The sequence below is a fragment of the Rhinolophus sinicus genome, linkage group LG15 (genome assembly GCF_036562045.2).
Source record: "Rhinolophus sinicus isolate RSC01 linkage group LG15, ASM3656204v1, whole genome shotgun sequence".
Lineage (NCBI taxonomy): Eukaryota > Metazoa > Chordata > Mammalia > Chiroptera > Rhinolophidae > Rhinolophus > Rhinolophus sinicus.
In genome coordinates, this window is record NC_133764.1 from 48912809 (window position 1) to 48930544 (window position 17736).

At 45.1% G+C, this 17736-nt stretch overlaps 2 protein-coding genes across 3 annotated transcripts; both read right to left on the reverse strand.

The window, feature by feature from the left end:
- Positions 1-1271: 1271 nt before the first annotated feature.
- Positions 1272-9976, reverse strand: AARSD1 (alanyl-tRNA synthetase domain containing 1). The gene is made up of 12 exons (XM_019747668.2): positions 9843-9976; positions 9562-9693; positions 7665-7824; positions 6369-6426; positions 5771-5927; positions 5558-5674; positions 5207-5337; positions 4801-4867; positions 4521-4612; positions 4028-4082; positions 2819-2913; positions 1272-1610 (listed from the first exon to the last, which is right to left on the reverse strand). The coding sequence occupies exons 1-12, from the start codon at positions 9879-9881 to the stop codon at positions 1475-1477; spliced, it is 1239 nt and encodes a 412-aa protein (XP_019603227.2). The 5' UTR covers positions 9882-9976; the 3' UTR covers positions 1272-1474.
- A 2512-nt stretch (positions 9977-12488) lies between these two features.
- PTGES3L (prostaglandin E synthase 3 like) lies at positions 12489-17732 on the reverse strand. Of its 2 annotated transcripts, XM_019747670.2 has the most exons (8): positions 17583-17732; positions 17255-17394; positions 16812-16925; positions 16660-16726; positions 16453-16551; positions 14312-14401; positions 13581-13634; positions 12489-12908 (listed from the first exon to the last, which is right to left on the reverse strand). In XM_019747670.2, exons 2-8 carry the CDS (start codon positions 17260-17262, stop codon positions 12873-12875), a joined length of 468 nt encoding a protein of 155 aa, XP_019603229.1. In that variant the 5' UTR covers positions 17263-17394; positions 17583-17732; the 3' UTR covers positions 12489-12872. The 2 variants fall into 2 exon arrangements, with proteins under 2 accessions (XP_019603229.1, XP_019603228.2); XM_019747669.2 differs by lacking the exon at positions 12489-12908 and adding an exon at positions 12995-13342 and having other exon boundaries at positions 17255-17732.
- Positions 17733-17736: the final 4 nt, after the last annotated feature.

The following is a 17736-nucleotide window of genomic DNA, read 5'->3' on the forward strand; positions in this document are numbered from 1 at the left end:
TCAATCATAGCGCCGGAGGAACCGAGGACAGCACAGCGTACTCACACCCATGTCTGCAGCAGCACAGCCCAAGGATGCGGCTCACACAGCCTTGTGAGGGGTGGCAGAAGGGGAGCCACCCCTGCATTTATAATCCATTCTCGATTTGCAGGTAAAGAGGAACAGAGCATATTAGGTTATCAAAAATTACATGTTCTTGGGTCAACTTGGGGGCTCCAGTGTTTTCTTGAGCACTTCCAGTTGAATCTGTTACCCCATGACACCCCAGAGAACTAGGTACTGCCCCAATGCCATGGTATCGGTGAGGAAACTGAAGGCTGAAATGGCAAGATAACTTCTCCCAGGACAAGTGACAGAACCAGAAGTTTTTTCAGCTGTATTCTTAAACTGTGAAATGTGTAACGTCATGGAATAACACATACATGTAGACTAAGGAATAATTATGAAGCAAATATCTAAGTAACTGCTACCCAAGAAACGAAACTCTGTCGGCACCCTAGAAACCACTCTGCCACCCCCATCTTGGGTTCCTTCTTCATCCTGCTTCACTCTCTCCCCCAGAGGTACATACTGGCTTGACTTTTAAAAGTAATCACTTCCTTGCCTTTCTTGATCATTTTCCACCTACAGATGCACCAAGCCAGGATTTCTACTCAGGTCTGTGAAACTCCAGTCTGTGCTCTTAACCTCAAGATAATGCTTCTTCCTCTTGCTCTATCAGTTGCTGAAAGATGAGTTTAAATTTTCCATCAATTGTGGATTTGTTTCTCATTTCAGATCCGTCAGTGTCTGCTTTATGTATTTTGAGGCTGTTATTAGACACATACAAATTTAGAACGATTTTATCTTTCTTTTATCGTTACATGTCCCTCTTGATTTCTAATAATGATTCTTAGTCTTATTTATAGCTTGTAGCCTTAAAGTTCCGTTTGTCTGATATCACTAATGCTACACCAGCTTTCTTCAGATTAGACTTCATGGTATGTTTTTCCATCCTTTTTCTGCCTCAATAAACCGTGGAGCGTCTTTCTGCTATATATTTTTGTGTCTTATCTAGATTTATTTGGAAAGTCATCAATACTTTTTAGTTCTGAAATACAAAACTAGAAAAAGAAATAAGAAAAAAAAAAAGATGTGAATGAGTCTGCGCCGTAGGTCAAGCCTCCAGCCTGACACTCTCCTTTGGCAGCTCTATTTCTACGTGAAGAAAGGCTGCGGCTGAGTTTCAACAAATTAGTGCACTTCATCAGCGTAACGCTCATTCACGTGGGTTATGTCCAATGGGACCAAATTAGAAAGCTGTTTATTCACAGACACTTACTGCAAAAGCACATTGGACTGTATCATATAAATAAGTCACAGATGGGACCACAACCATCGCAAGTCCAACTATTCTGTTATCCGAGAGACTCCTTCTGTGGTCAGCGGAGGCCCGTTCTCCGAGGCTGGAGCATCAGGGAGCTGGCCCGAGTCCTCACTCCTCAGCACTCTGTGTGCTGATGTAGTCCTGGAGAAGCGCCTGCACCTCTGCCCGCCGGCTCATCTTGGTGGCTTTGCCCTGAAAGCGGCCTTTCTTCCCCGCTCCTTTGCCTTCCAGCACCTCAGCCACCCTGAGTGGGGGCAGAGATATAGTCAGCGGGAGGTCTTCGAGGGAAAAGCCACAGAAAAACCAAGAGCAGCAGCCCTGAGTCTTTCCTCGTGGGCTGGGGGGAAGGGAGAGGAAGAGTAGATGGCTTCTAGAAATCCTTCTTAAAAATACTTGCACATGTGCATAAAGCTGTATGTACCATGTTTATTGTAAGAGTGGATAACTGGACACAATAGAAGGGTCTAAAAATGGGCGAGATAAATTAGGGGAGCCTCCAGAGCAGGGTGAGTGTCCACTAGGGGGAAGGGGCTGCAGACACAATGCGTGTGGGAAGCAGCAGCAGCGAGGCAAACTGGGGGTGAGTGAGCAAGATGGCACTGTGGTAGCCTGGACAAGCCTGTCTGAAGAGGGAGTTCCTCGTACCTCCTACCATGTGGGAATGTGCGCCCAGTGTTACCAGAGTGCCCTTTTTTTTTCCTTTTTTGAGAATAGCTAGAACTGTACATTTTTATGTAAAAATCTGATTTTAAAATGCAGCAACTAATTTAAAAAATTTTAAATAGTACGCAGGCCAAACCGGTCTACAGACCAATTCTGGCTGCCTGTCAGAACCTCTGCTTTAAAAGCTTATGTTTTCCTACAATGCTTTACAGTGAACATGTATTCATCAGAGCCACTCAGGACTCTGAAAACCCTAAATGCTAGAAAGAAAAGGGGACACTACATCATCGCATCTAATTCAAAATAAAATATAAACAATAATACAACGGTAAAGAAGTCCAACACAGTTCTACTTTTCCCCTAACAACTACATCAATGCCTTTTAAAATTTTGTCTCAAAATCCTAATTTTTCCCCCAAAGAGTTACTACCTCTGTTTTGCTAGTGCGTCCAGCACCTGTTTCACATGCCCACTAATAACCAGCACCAGTAGTCACAGATCACTTGTGAATCTCAATTTCTAAAAGAGATTTAGAGCCCAAAGACCTGGGTTCATGTCTCAGTTCTGCCACTTTAACTCTGAGTCCCAGACACAGGTATGCCATCCCTCGTCGGCAAAACTGGGAACAATGGTGGCAAAATTATTTCTGCTCGGCCCACCGCAGGGGCCTGTGATGTGAATCAAAATGAGCCTGCAGATGTGGCGGTCCTTGTCATCAGCCCAGGGATGGATTAGTGGGTTAGGCTTATCTGCTCTCCCACCCGTGCAAGGCAGTCCACGGAAGATTACCTGGGCCCCAGGGTCTCCACAGCCTCAGCAGGTCCTGCCAGTAAGAAGAGCCCAGCACCTTTCTCATCGCCCACAGTTAAGAACAGGAGAGTCTCCTAGGAGGTAAGACAAGGAAATGAACCCTGATCCTTAGGGATGTGGGTTCAATCCCCCTCAACTCTTGCCTCTCCTCAGTCTCAAGAACAGATTTTTAAATCATGTTGCAATTACATATGTATCAAATCAACATGCTGTACACCTTAAACTTACACGATGTCACATCTCAATTAAAACAAAAACAAAACAGAAGACATCCCCCCCCTAAACTACAGGTATGTTCTAGATGAGTGATAATGCCACCTCTCCACGCTGGCCCACCAGGGCCAAGAAACTGAGAGTGACTACAGGAACTTAGCTTCAGCATGAAGGAGGCTGAAGGCGGCTGACCATGGCCAAGTGCAAAATGCCTTCGTGATCTGACTCCTGCCAACCTTTGCAGCCTGGTCACCGCTCGACCTCGACGTACCCCGACGCCTGCCACTGCCTAAACCTCCGTGTTTCCCCTCTGCCTGACCATCTTTGCTCCTTTGTCTATCAATGACCACTAAGCAGTCTCCAATGGGTCCCCCTTCCCTAGACCTCCCCACCTTTTCAGGTAATGCTAGACCTCCAGCATTTACCATCCTAAATTCTAAATGCTGATATGCACATTTGTCTCCCAGACTAGAGAGTGAGCTCCTTGAGGATCAGTACTCTCTACAGAAGAATTACGAAAAGAGGTGCACACTGCTTGCCCCAGACGAGGTTTTCCAAAAAGTGCTTTTTGGAATAAATACAAAAGAGCGACCAGGAAATCACTAAGCCCTGGTCTGTCGGGACAGGGAAGGGCAGTTGAAGTCAGGAAAAGGGAAACGAAAGGAACAGCCTTCAAAGGTCTAGCAACCCTCGTATTTCTAAAATCAGGCCCTCAGCACACTTAAACCTGGACGGCTTAGAAGAGTTCCAGCTCCGCTAAAACGATCTTGGAAGATGGTAAATGTCACAGCCCTGGAAAGGTCAATACCGCAGACCTAGCTCAACACCTATAACAGAGCTGGGCTCATAGCTCTGATCATAAGAAAACAGTACCGAACGAATTTCTATTTCCCACTCTTCACGTGCTCATGTTAAACTGACGCCCTCATTTAGATCGCTACTCAGGGTACACAGCGAACCTCATACTCCACTTACCTCTGACCCGGTCTCATTGGCGATGATATTCATGAACTCAGAATCACCCTCCTTCCTACAACAGAGGACACAGACGTGAGATCCAGGTTGGAGTGGGAGCTGAGAAAGCACAGGAAGCCCAGCTCCTCGTGAGGTCGGAACCCTGCTGTTTGTGTGAACTCCCAGACTCCCTCAGCAAAGGGAAAGAGAGCCAGCTGAGGGCCAGCAGGACGTCCTTCTCAGCATCAGCAGTGCATAACAAGCTTTGCATTTGTTTCTGTCTCCCTTAAATAAGATGCACCCGGGTAAATGGAGATCCGTTAGATGGTGAAGGAGGTGAGGGAAGGTGTGAAGGAAAGGTATGTGAAGGTATTTCTATCAAACCCAAGAAATCTGGTAGGTACGACAAATCTTAGGGTCTCCTCAGCCTAGAGAACACCAACGAGTGACCTGACGCCCACTATGCACTGCATACAGGGGAGGCTGAGCCCTACAGCCCAACACCTCATCTCACCTGTGTAATGCGATCACACCTCCCCAGTCAGGGCTGCTCCTGAGGCTGCGGGCAATGTGCACCGCCAGGTCTCTCAGCAGGTTCAGGTTGTTCTGAAACAGGTGTCGTAACACAGGTGGAAAGGAGAACACGAGAGAACTACCTTCCCTCCACTTCTTTCTCCCCTCACCCCGGCTCTGACAAACTACACATCTGGTTAGGTGCAGGGGCCAAGTCTGTTCCAGGAGCCTGTTCCAGGCAGAGCCCAACCCTCTCCACCCTCCATGGAATAATCAATCACCTTCTGAAGGAGCTTGGTGGAGTTCTGCAGCTTTTTCACTGCTTCCACGTGTTCCTCTGCTCCACACCTGCAAGAAAAAGGTCCAGGGAGATCTGCCTGCCTTTCCAACTGCTTTTGGTGTTGGGCATACACCTATGATGCCTTTCTAAAGAGTGTGAATTCCTCCAGATGGGGACCTGGGGACATTCCGAGTAGGCCTCTTAGGCAATCGGGGGAGTGGATATGAAGGACTAAACCATTTTGTATGGGTGAGTTACTCTCCAAAGCACTTTAACATTTCTGATCACACCGTACCCCCCGAGACAGATCCCCCGAGACAGATTATCCTGTCTGCCTTACAGGTAGGAAATCTAAGCCCCGGGGTGTCCAGGATCTGAGAAACAAGAGGCAACAGAAGGGGGCATACTTAAGCAGAGTGGTCAGTGCTTTTTCAGTTCCATAACTTCTTTCCATCCACTTCAGCACCCGGTTCCCAGCCAGAAATATCAGGTTCGTTTTATTCTTTTTCCCCTTCTCAGTGCCCAGAATTTTAATGACCTACATGAGGCAAGGGGGTAAATACACACGCATGCAGAAACAGCATTGGGTGCTGGAGCCGCGCGTAGGAGAGACCTAGACCTCCGCCAGGCTCGGAAGCAATAAATGACTGATTTCACTAAGGACGCCCCCATTGTCCCCCTCTATCACTGCCAGCCCTGTTGTGATCCTCTGCTCCTGACAACCTCTCCTACGCATTCAGAAGCCCTTTCTCACCTACCTGAAGGTCACTGAGATTGCTCACATGGGTCCCACAGCACATGTTGGAATCGACGCTCTTGATGGTGACAACTCGAATGGGCCCAGCATGATCATCCGGCAAACCCCGGCCCCGCACCTGGAACGCAGGGGAGAGGGAAGGGCTGTCTGCATTTTGATGAGGAGCCCTCGGAGGGCCACTCTCCAGAAGCCATCCCACTGGCTCTCCCCTCACCTGCTCCACCTCAGGATCATTCAGGCTCAGCTCTCGCACATTCACGGGCAGCCGATCTCGGATTTTCTCATTAACACTCTGCTCAATGGCAGCTACTTGCTCTGCAGTCACAGAGGGGCTATCCAGCTCAATCACACTCCGGAGTCGCCCTAACTCCCTGTCAGAAGTAGAGTAGCCACAGGACACTGATGATGACAACACTAATATCAGAAAGTTGACCGTTTACAAAGACTGTCCACATAAATTATCTGATTTAATCCTCACAGAAGTCCTGCAAGGCAGGGACGATCATTTCCATCTTATAGGTGAGAGGTAGTAAGGCACGTGATCAAGGTCACGCAGCCAGGATTCACCCCCTAGGTCTTTGGGCTCCAAACTCCATGGTCTTCCTAAACAAAGGCAGATGTCTCTTCTCTCATCCTCGTGTTTCCCCTGAGAAACACAAGGTCACCCACCTCCCTATCTTCAAGGGGAACAGGAGAACACAGCAGATTCTGAACATTGCCTTTCTTTTATTCTCCTACCCCAACCCCTTACCAGGGAAGGAGCTGGTAGCCAGGGACCACGCCCTACAGTTAGTCTCATGCCTCTCGCTCACCATGATGTTGTCTTCAGCCCAAACAGATGATCAGCAACTGCTGTGATGAGATGCTGCCCTGAGCAGAGAGAACAAGAGCCAAGAGAACAGTGAGAAGCCCAGAGAGCCTCCTACTCCCCCACGAGCGTCACATCTTCCTTACTGAAGACCGGCCAGGCACTGAGTAATACTCTTGAGATACTTCATTGAAAATCCTCATGAGAATTCTGCAAGATGCCATTTCACAAATGAGGAAACTGAGGCCGAGAGAGACCAAATAACTTGCCAAGGCAATGTAGCTTATCAGAGGCAGGATGTGAACAAGTTCTAATGTGCCGCATTCATTCATACAACAAACATTTACCAAGTGTTTACCATACGCAAAGCACAGAACTTGGCACTAGAAATACATCATTATCCCTGACTGATGAAGTGAGGAGGAGAAAGAGAAGGAATTAACTGCAAAGGCAAAGAGAACAAGACAGCCAAAGGCCTTGAAGGAGGAAAGAAACAGGTCACCTTCAAGGAATTGAGAAGAAGGCCAGAATGGCCAGAGTACAGAGAGCAAGGGGGGTAGGAAGGGGCAGCTGAGGCTGGAGCAGCAGACGAGCGCTAGCCCAGGTGGGGCTTGGGGGCCACAGTAAGTTTGGCTTTATCATGAGCTACAGGAAGCCTCTGAAAAGCAGGAGAATGAGATGATCAGATACTCATTTTAAAAAGATTATTCTAGCTGCTTTGTGAAGAATGGGCTGCATAGAAGCAAGACTGGATGTGGGGACACTAGCCGGGAGGCTATTACAGAGGTCTAGAGAAAGACAATGAGAGCTGGGACTAGAATGATTGCACTGACAGTGGGAGGATATAGACAAGTATTTAGAAAATAAACCAATAGGACTCAGTAACTGACTGGCTAGCCCCAAAAAGGTGTCTGACTGGCTTCCAGGACTTCAGCAACTGAGTGGATACTGACACCATGCACGGAACACAGAGAATGCTAACAGAAGACCGGGTCTCGGGGAAGGGGTGGCTTTGTAATTCCATTTTGGAGATTTTGAGTTTAAGAAGTCTATGAGACATCCAGATAAAGGCACCAAGTGAGAAGTTGGTAATAGTCAAAGCTTGCAGCTATTCTAATAATTTAATTATTCATATTCCTTTTATAACAATGTATATCCTGCCTCAATCAGAGCTGATTCTGAATATGTCTGTCTCTTCCAAAATATTAATTCCTTAGAGAACCCAAACCATACGTCAATCATCGCGGCTTCCTCATTCACACCTGCCCCTCCTGCAGACCCCTTGTCCCACGCCACCTACCTGAATGCTGCTGCATGTGGTCAAACCTCCGCTCCCAGTCCACCCGGACCCGGACCTCAGTCCCAGGAGTCAGAGCTGTCTGTGTGAAATGATCAGCCTGGGTCCCACGTCGGGTCACTCTCAGCACAGAGATGTCATTGATCGTACCACGGTCATCAGGCTGGGAAAAGAAGTGAAGATAATCAGTGGTGGGAGGCAGGATTCACCCTAACTGCAGGATACAAAGACCCTCTGGGGAAAGCGTGTGAGAAACACACCCAGATTTTGAGACTCCCTAAGGAAGAAGAGGCAATGCCAAGTGAGGTGGTCCACCTTGTTCCATGAGGGAACGATGTCTGCTCTCTTCACTCTAAACACCTATATGTTTTGTTCTTCAGAACAGAATAACAGAATTAAAACAAAGATGGTAACTACAGCAACAAAGATTTTAGTAAAACCCAAAGAAACTTAATCCTCACTCTTATTCCCTTAGCTTAGATCCTTATCTTTCAATAGTTTCTGAAATGATCTGAATCTCCCTCCCTCCCTCCACTTCATCCTCTGCACTGCTACTAGAATTAGATTTTAAAATATTTATTCACTTAAAAAAATATCAGGTGCCAACTGCTTACAAGACACTGTGCCAGCCTAAGACTACACTGTAAACAAGACATGACCCCTCGTGGAACTTCAGGGTCTGAAAAACACACACATGCAAACACGTAATTATAATATGATCTACAACAACATGCTATAACATAAAAAGTACATTGCTCTGGAGAAGCTCAAAGGAAAGAGACCTAACAGTCTTAGGGAATCAGGGGAAACTTCCTGAAAGAAGTGATGTATAAAACGAGACCTTCTATGGTTGCCTGAGGTCATAGATTTTCTTCAGCAGATCAGAAAACCTGTATGTTGGGAATATCACTATAATGACGACATGGATATGAAATTGAAACTTTCTCACTATCAAGTTTACTGCACATGTTCTCTTACGTCGCTTCTTTGCCTGAGTACCCTCCATGATTCACCATAGCTTCCTGAATGAAGTCCATACACCTTAATACATCCTTCAAGGCCTCAATTATCCCCTACTTACCTTTCCATGGTCATCTCCAACCTGTCATCAACACACACCATAGACTCCAACTATATCTTTTTGTAGTTAACTAGACTTGTCAGAGTCTTTCAGGCTTCCCTGCCCTTGTATTATCTCTGCTGGAAAAGCCTCTCCTATAATGGTGTTTTATCCTCCTCTCCCATGTTCACACTGGACCTTGTTGCTACCCCATCACCGCACTCTTAAGTCTGCCATCTCTTTTGCTCCCTCAGGGGAATCTTTTTCAATCCCTGTCAAACACATAAACTAATTCCTACTTCAAGGCCTTTGCAATCGCTTTTCCTGCTGCCTGGAATTCTCCCCCCTCCCCCACCAGCACCACTAGACAATTGTAATGGCTTACCCCCTCACTTCCCTTAGGTCTCTACTGCCATAACTTGCCCCCGACCTAGGAGAACATGCCTTCATTCTCTTTCCCTCAAGCTTTAATTTTACTTGTGGCACTTATCATACCTGGCATACTATTTATCTATTCACAGTCCTGTCTTCTCCAATAAATAGTCTATTGATATGTATGTGGACGAACTGTCACGTTCACTCCTTATCTTTAGAACCTGGACTAGAACCCAGCATATGTTATGGCTAAGTATTTGATAAACATTTGCTGAATGAACAAATGGACTGAACTGAACTAAACCTCCATCTGTTTGCATTAGGACAGGAGTGCATTTTCCACCTGGGAGGAAAGGAATGAAGAGCTTCCAGAGAAGGGAGAGGGGGAGGGGAGGGAGGGGAAGAGGGAAGGGAGGGCGAAGGGGTGGGGAGGGGATTGGAAGAGGGAAGGGAGGGGCCTGGTACCTGTCCACCGCCCTCAGGGAAAAGCAGCGTGTCTTCCAACACCACTTGGAAACCGCTCAGCACTTCCTTCTTGCCATTGCTTCCTTCGGTCTGCAGCTCCGCGGGACGGCAGGAGACCACGGTGGTGGTGAACTAGGCAGAGAGGGATGAGAATAAGCCCGACCCCAGCCCCCAGTCCACCAGGACTGACTCGACCTCGGTTCTCCCTCCACGCAGCGCCCTCTTCCCGCACCGCCTCCATGCACCCGGCAGCATTAGGTCCGTCGCCCCGCCACTCGTACCTCCCGCGCGTAGCTGTCCCGCTGACAACGGAACGCCATCGCTGCCGTCTCCCAGGACGCAGGGATCCGCACACACTGAAACGCCTGGGGGCGGACGGGAGCCGACGGGGGACAATCCCGATAAGGACGCGTTTCTGCGCAGAAGCAAGAGAGCAAGACCTGGGCTGTGGTGGGTCAAATTTATTGAAAACGCGATTTGCCGACGTTCGGGTTGTTGAGAAATTGTTTTAAGACTTTGAAAAGAACCAGTGGACAAAACAAAACAAAACGGCGTCCTGAACTTGTCAAGGCACTTAGTTTAGCCCGTTGGACCCCAGGGATGTGTGCAATTCGGCCCCGCGGAATCCGGCTGCGTAGAGGAGGGGCTAATGGTATTGGCTTGAATGCACAGCAGTGCTGCTCAATAGAAATGTGATGCAAGCCACATGTTGATAATATATTTTATTTAAATCAACATATCCAGAATATTTTAAATCATGTAATGGGTATTTTAAAATAAGATTTTTTTCCATACAAACTTTTCGAAACCGGGTATTTTACACTTACAGTACATCTCAGTTCAGACTAGCCACATTTCAAGTACCACCTGCGACTAGTGCTAATTGGACAGTGCAGCTAAAAAAGTTACCAGAAATTAAACTGCAATCGTTGCCTTAAAATTTTAAACGGATTAAAAGTTAAAATTATCTTTCTTTTTGCTCTTTTAAATCAACTAATAAAAAGCTTGGACTTCAAGATGTTTCAGAATGAAGGATTTTTCAGATTTTAGGCAGTAATACAGAGCACATTCCATGTGTTACAAAACGCGCTCCATTTGGAACAATGGGGCAACATCATGTAATCAAACCATTAATTTGTGCGGTTTTTTTCGATAAATCTATGCCTTTGTTGGCTACTTGAGGGAGGATGAAGCAGAAGATGGACCTGAAGCAGGGGCAGTGATGCTTCAAATGCATTATTTATGCTGAGCTATAAATACACTAAATAGAATAAACAAAGACTATAAATAGCCTCACATCATTTTAGGTCATGTTTTGGTGTCAGATGAGTTTTGGTGTCAAATTTTAAGTCGGTTTTCAGAAATTCTAGGTTTTCAGAATTGTGGATAAGGGACACACGCTATACAAATTCAAGTCCCAACTTTGCCACTTATTGATCACCCATGAAGAAAGGACCTAATTATTTTATAGGGTTAATATGAAGTTCAAAAATTTTAATAATATATAATAGCAAATTATAAAGCATGATTCAAATATAGCTTTGTGTTATCAGTTTTTTAAAAAAGCTTAAGGATTAATGTCAATAGCAAAATGGGTAAAAGACATGGACATAGCATATTAAAAAATATGAATCACTAATAAAAATAAACAATGAGCAACTCATAATTAAAGGCGATTAGAACCAGGTAAAATTTTTATCTTGGCAAATATCTAAAAGGTTCTGGAGAATGGAGCACGCTCATTGGTGGGAGTGAGAATTGGTGCAATTTCATCTAAGAGCAATTTGGCAACGTGAAAGCTATCAATCAAAATGTTTAAATGTACCTACTCTTCGATCTAGCAATTCCACATCTAACAATTTACAGAGTTTTTTGCCACATATGTAAAGATCTAAATTTTTTAAATGTTCATTGCAGCATTGGTTGAAAATTTTAAAAGACTAAGAACCTAAATTTCCCTCAATAAGGAACCAGTTAAATTATGAAAAATATATTCAATTGAATACCATGTAGCCATTAAAAAGTTAGATCTGTGTACACTGATTTGGAAAGAACTCCAATATATATTAAGTGAAAAAAAGCAGGGTGCAAGATGTATATAGTGTAATTCAAATTGTGTATACACACACACACACACACACACGCAGACACACTGCATTTGCTCATATGTATTAAATTTTAATATATATTATACTGTTTATGAATATATATTGTATATGTTTATGTCCCATATGTTATATATTATTTTATATATTATATATAATTATATAAATTATACATATTGTGGAATTTATAATGTGTATAGTTTATATGCATATATCCATATATAAGTATATACATTTATTGAAGAAACCTATGAGAGGGTACAAATTTTACTTTAAATTTTATACTCTTCTATATTATTTTAATTTTTTAAACTATGTCCATATATTACTGATAAAATTTTTAAAGTTTAATTTTTTAAATAAATCTCAATACTTTACCATGAGTTCAAGGGCAAAGTCTGGACATTGTATTTTGTTTAAGTCACAGTTTTAGTACACATTAAGCACTCAAAAAAATATGTGGATGAATGGGGTGGCTGATGAACGGAAGACTAAACAGACACAGGCATTAATTAATGTAACAAATTAGCTTTAAAAGTATACAGAGATTTCTGGAGTGTACAGGAAGCTGAGGTGGGTTTCTAGGGTTAGCAGTATTAGCCATATAGCGCAAGGTTGGTTTCTGCTCTGAGAAATCAGAGCATAGATCTGTGCATGGAAAGTCCCCCAGCTTGGTTATAAGCCTGCTCCCAACATCGTCTTCCAGTCCCAACAATGAGGGCCAGGATCTCTGATACCACTCCTCCCCTTAAGAGCAACTCAACTATAGAGGAAGAAGAGATTACCTCCAGGAGGAAGAAGTAAAAGAAGGAAAGACACAGACCAGCTCCTAGAAATTTATTAGAATCTATACACTACTTCTTGGGCTTTTGCTCTCCCACATACACACACATGCTGAAATACTCAAGGGAGCCCTTATGAGTGGCCCCAACATGGAGATTACAGCCAATTGGTAGGAAGTCAGAGGCCCTACTGCCCCAGTCTACCCCTTTCCTATCCTGCCATCTGATGCAGCAGCCACAGTCAAGTGCCTAGGAAGAAGAAATAAAGCATGAACGAGGACCCTTCTTTAAGAGCTTCTAGGAAAGTTCAGACGTCCCAGAGGGCTCTGGTGCACAGCCTAAGAGTAGACGAAGGCCCAGGCCCTGGCTTGTCAGAATGACTAGAAGATAGTCAGTTTCCTCCCCAGCTCTGCTGTCCCATAAGTTAATTACTTGTTGCATCTGCACTGTCAGAATCATCCTAGGGGAAAAAAAAGACAAAAGCACCTGTAGAATCTGCAAAAAAATGAACATTTGTGTTCACAAATGCTGCTCCCTCCCTCCTGCTCTCCAAGTTTTCTTTTGTGATTTTCTGAGTCTCACAACTTTTTGGGAGGCTAATATGGAAGGACTTAAATTTTGGAAAATAAAGTAAACCACTGTACTCAATAAACAGTGCTATGTTATGCATCATTTAGTTTCAGAATTTCTTTTTTTTCTTTTAATTTTTATAAGAGTTTATTTGAGCCAAAATGACCATTGCCAGGAAACAATATCTCAAATGCTCCCCAGAATTTCAATTAATGCTCCTGCTCCTTACAGCTGTAGAGATAGTCCCAGGACCAGGGCTGCTCCAGGATGGAGAAGCAGAGGGGGAGATGGAAGTGAGGAGGTCTTGCTCGGATTTTCCAAAACCTGGAGAAGAACACTTGACCTCCAGTGTCAAATTCAAATTTGGCTTTCATGCACTGAAAACTACTGTGTGATAGGGATTGGAACAGGAGCTTTCTAGAATCTTATTTTTAATTTAATTTTTTATTATTTTAAAAAAGATTTTTATTGAAATACAGCTGACATACAATATTCTATTAATTTCTCTAGTATCTTTAGAGCTAAAAGGAAACTGAAGGGTTGAGGGGCAGGCTTTACTTACATCCAGGTCATCCATTGCAGGGGGAGGTCTCTTGGTGCTGACCTTCTTCAAAAGCTGTGGGAAGAGAAAAGTAGTCACAAGAGAGAAGAGGGGTGAGGGAAGAGCACCCTGCATACTGATGGACCACAGAATGGGCCCCGCCAGACACTGCCCTATCTTTAAAGTCCCTAACACATCATTGGGATGAACTGGAAAAAAGGAAATTGATTCCCTTTTTAAAAGGAAATTGAAACACACAGAGAGCACTCTCCTTACTAATCCAGGTTGGGATCCGCTAGTGTTTTTGCAACTTGAATAAACAGTAGCTGAAGTTCTGAAACCAAATAACATATGGCAGGGTGCAATTTAGTGGGAACTAGTAATTTTTTAATGTGGATTTTTATACTGCTTAGTTTGAGTTTCCCATGAAGTTAGTCTGGCTCAAGAAAACACACAGAGAGAAACTAGAAGAGAGAACAAAAATTACAAAAAAATAGTAAAAGGTTTTGGCAAACTTTTTCAGGACTCACGCTCTACTCTGTGAATAGTGAATCTACGTATACAATTTCCCTAATAGAATATCCATTTCCATCCCATCCCTACTAAATAAACATTGCACAAAATACATGAAGAATATCAGCACCAAGGAGCAGCCTGCCTGGGGAGCTCATACACATCTGCCTCGCCCTGATGACAATCCTCCAAATGTGTGCAGAGATAGAATGATCAAGATGGGCAGGAAATGGCATTACCTCCGCATAATGTTCCACCTGAGCCAGCTCCACCTCTTCATCCCCTTCCCAGTCTCTCCAGTTATCAAAGTCCACAGACAACCACACTGGCTGCAAGAGGAAGCATGGAGTGTCACAGGCTAGGAGGGTAGCAGAGGGCATGGGAGAGTGTGGGTGTACAAGGTCTGACCATTAAGTTCACCATCTGATCCTAGAAAAAGTGCTGCATACCTCACTGCTGAGTTATCACTTACGGTCACCTTCAAAGTACTCCCCTGGGGAAGCTATGCACCGATGCCAGTGCCTAGTCCACCCTTCAAAGTAATTTTGGAACTCTTTCTGGAATGGCCATCAATGCTATCATCGTATTACCCTTGATGTCCCGAATGTCATCAAAATGTCTTCCTTTCAATATTTCCTTTATCTTCGGGTAAAGAAAGAAGTCATTGGGGGCCAGATCAGGTGAGTAGGGAGGGTGTTCTGATACAGTTATTTGTTTATAGACAGTGCTGTGTGAGCTAGTGCATTGCTGTGATGCAAGAGCCCATGAATTGTTGGCGAAAAGTTCAGGTTGCCTAACTTTTTCACACAACCTTTTCAGCACTTCCAAATAGTAAACTTGGTTAACTGTTTGCCCAGGTGATACAAATTCATAATGAATAATCCTTCTGATATCAAAAAAAGGTGAGCAACATTGTTGTAACAAGTTCACGAACTCAATTGTCAGACCTCCTATGCACAGGAGCATGGTTGGGGAAAAGAAGGTCAATAGGGGTACAGTCTTCCCAACAGCACCCCTTTGACTAACCCCCCTCTATGCTGCCATGTCATCATCATTATCCACAAAGATGTACCAGGAACCTGCTAAGTGCCAAGCACAATGCCAGGCATTGTAGGAGATGGGGAAGCATAGAAATTCTGCTCTCCAAGGACAGACCAGAGAGATACATCTGGAAATACAACTGTATCATAAAGCATCTCAGACTCAACAAAGCAAGACAAGGAATCCGAGACAAACCTTTAAGGCCCGTGTTCCAAGTTCCCACACTTAGACAGAGAAAGAACTTATTCACTCATTCATTAAATAGATATTTATTGAATACATACTAGGGGCCCAACTCTGAGCTTAGCACTGGGGTTATAAAAATGTTCAGTATATAGCCATCAAGAAGCAAGTGGGGAAGGGAAATATAAATAAATCATGATACTACAGTGTGGAAAGGGTGGTGGTACGTTATATAGGGAACAAGGGTATTTTGGGAACTCAGGCTTCTTGGAGTAGCAGGGCCTTGAAGGATGAGCAAGGGTTAGGTTGGAGAAGGTAATGGTGATGGAAGTTTTCCAGGAAGAAGGCACAGCTTGAGCAAAGATCCAGAGTTGAAATATAACCTTATGTGTGCAAAACAGCTGCCAGCTGTTTCCTGTGGCTGGAATGTGAAGTCTGAAGCAGAGAGCAATGGGATATATGGCTGCAGAGGGAGGAATAGCCATGTCCTGCACTTATATGTCACGCTGTGGTGCTTGGACTTCAACCTAAAGGGCGGAAGGTACAAGCTCAAAGACAGGGAGATAATAAGAGTAAAGTGAGGTGCACCACGTGCCCCATTTAAAGCTCTAACTCTCGGCATTTGGGAATTTAGACCACTGTCGACAGTCTTCATTTTCTGAGAAAAGCTGATAATGTGAATTTTTAGGTGAAATCTCCACATTTTTATACATGAGCAACTAATCAAAAATTCTAAATGTAAGCAATCAAAATACTTTTTAAAACTATGAAGACTGCTGAAACAAATTTGAGAGGGAGATCCAACCTGCAGGCAGCCAATTCAACTTTCAGGAGAAGAGAAGCCACTGGAGGGTCTTAAGTAAGGGAGTGACAGAGTCAGATATGTGTTTTAGACAGACCACGCTGGGAAGAATGCACTAGAGAGATCGGTGGTTGCGGCTGACAATATGCAACAAACCTCACCCAGTGATGGATGAGGCCTGAAGTAGGAAGAGAGGAAGTAATGGATTCAATACTTAAATGGAGGTCAAATAGGCAGGACCTAGTGAGTGATTGAATGTTGGTAGGGAAGGAGGCAAGGCTGATTCCCAGACCTAACTTGGGTACCTGGGCACATGGATAGAGAGCACAGGAGAAAGAGCAGGCCACTCCCTACCTTGATATCCTCCTTGGTGAGCCGGGGCCAGGCTACCTTTTCCTTCCATTTCCTCACAAAGCAAGTAATAGAGCGGCCAGAGCGCTTATCCTGAGAATCCTGCCAGATAGAACCTCATTCTTAGAGTCTAAGGTTTAGAATGAATCTCCCATTTCCCAGACAGCCTTCCCATCCAGACCTTACTGTCCCCCCACCCCAAACCCTTACCTTGGAGTTCACCTTGGCATAGAACTCAATCTCATTGTACAACTCCACTCCATCGGCATTCTTGCAGCTAAGGAAACAATGCAGCTGAGATGCAAGAGGCTGAAGGGAAAGGTTCCCAGGAAGCCAGGCCCTCCAGAGGAAAGGGCCATTACCTGAACACAATGCGGTGGTCTTCTATGAGCACATGGACGTCCGTGCTGTCCTCAACACAAAACTCCATGAACACATACTTGGGCCTGTCGTACCACAGGGTCCGGGCATGCTGCCTGAAGAGGAGTTGAGGTGGGGCTTCATAGGGGTGGAAGAGGGAAGACTGAGGGCATTTGAGAAAGATGGAAGGAGGGGAAAATAAAGGGACGTTTTGTGCTACAGCCCAAAGTGGAGCTAAATGCGACAGAATGGGCTGAAGGGGAGTCCCTGGCGTGGGTGTGTGTGGTGAGGGTGAACCTGGGGAGAACAAAAAGTGTCAGAGTAGAGAGGTACGGAGTTATAAGATCTGGGGTCTAGGGCTCCCATGAGACCTGGCAGAACTTGGAGCGCCCAGAAAATGTAGGGCAAGTAATCTCCAGGGAAAAGGGCGGCAGAAAACACTCACCGTGCCATGGCGGTTCCCGCTGCCCGGTGACGTTTGGAGTCCGAGGCTGGGGCCGCTATCTTTAGATCCTGGGGACGCCCTCAGCAGCTGCCTCTCCTTATATGGTCGGGGAAGGGTTTAGAAGCAGGAGAAATATGGCCCTACAACCAAAGGAGCTGCACTCGGAGAGACTGTGGAAGAGCATAATCCCTGCAGCCCTTCACATCTCCAGGTCTCGAGAGCTGTACAGATTAGGAAGAGACGACCCACCGGCTGGGACCAGGGCAAGGGCTGCGAGTACACACTACACTCGATACACACAGAATGACTTGCCCCCGACTTCACTCACCTGTCTCTCCAACGCTTAGTACACTCAGTGCCTGATTCACAATAGGCGCTCAATAAAATATCATTGGCCCGAATAAATCCCCAGGGAAGGCCGCCCTGGGTGACGTCTAAGCTCGGTGACGTCTGAGCCCTGCCCACCCGCTCCTCGGGTTTCC

What these genes read in the sequence shown, in the direction of transcription:
- PTGES3L (XM_019747669.2), bottom strand. An exon ending in ATGCCAAGGTGAACTCCAAG is followed by an intron (nt 16,552 to 16,659) that starts GTAAGGGTTTGG and finishes TCTATCTGGCAG; the next exon opens with GATTCTCAGGATAAGCGCTC. An exon ending in AGGTGGAACATTATGCGGAG is followed by an intron (nt 13,635 to 14,311) that starts GTAATGCCATTT and finishes CTCTTCCCACAG; the next exon opens with CTTTTGAAGAAGGTCAGCAC.
- AARSD1 (XM_019747668.2), bottom strand. Translation starts at nt 9,881, where the DNA reads ATGGCGTTCCGTTGTCAGCGGGACAGCTACGCGCGGGAG. An exon ending in CCACATGCAGCAGCATTCAG is followed by an intron (nt 6,427 to 7,664) that starts GTAGGTGGCGTG and finishes CTCTCTGCTCAG; the next exon opens with GGCAGCATCTCATCACAGCA. An exon ending in CCAATGAGACCGGGTCAGAG is followed by an intron (nt 2,914 to 4,027) that starts GTAAGTGGAGTA and finishes CTTACCTCCTAG; the next exon opens with GAGACTCTCCTGTTCTTAAC.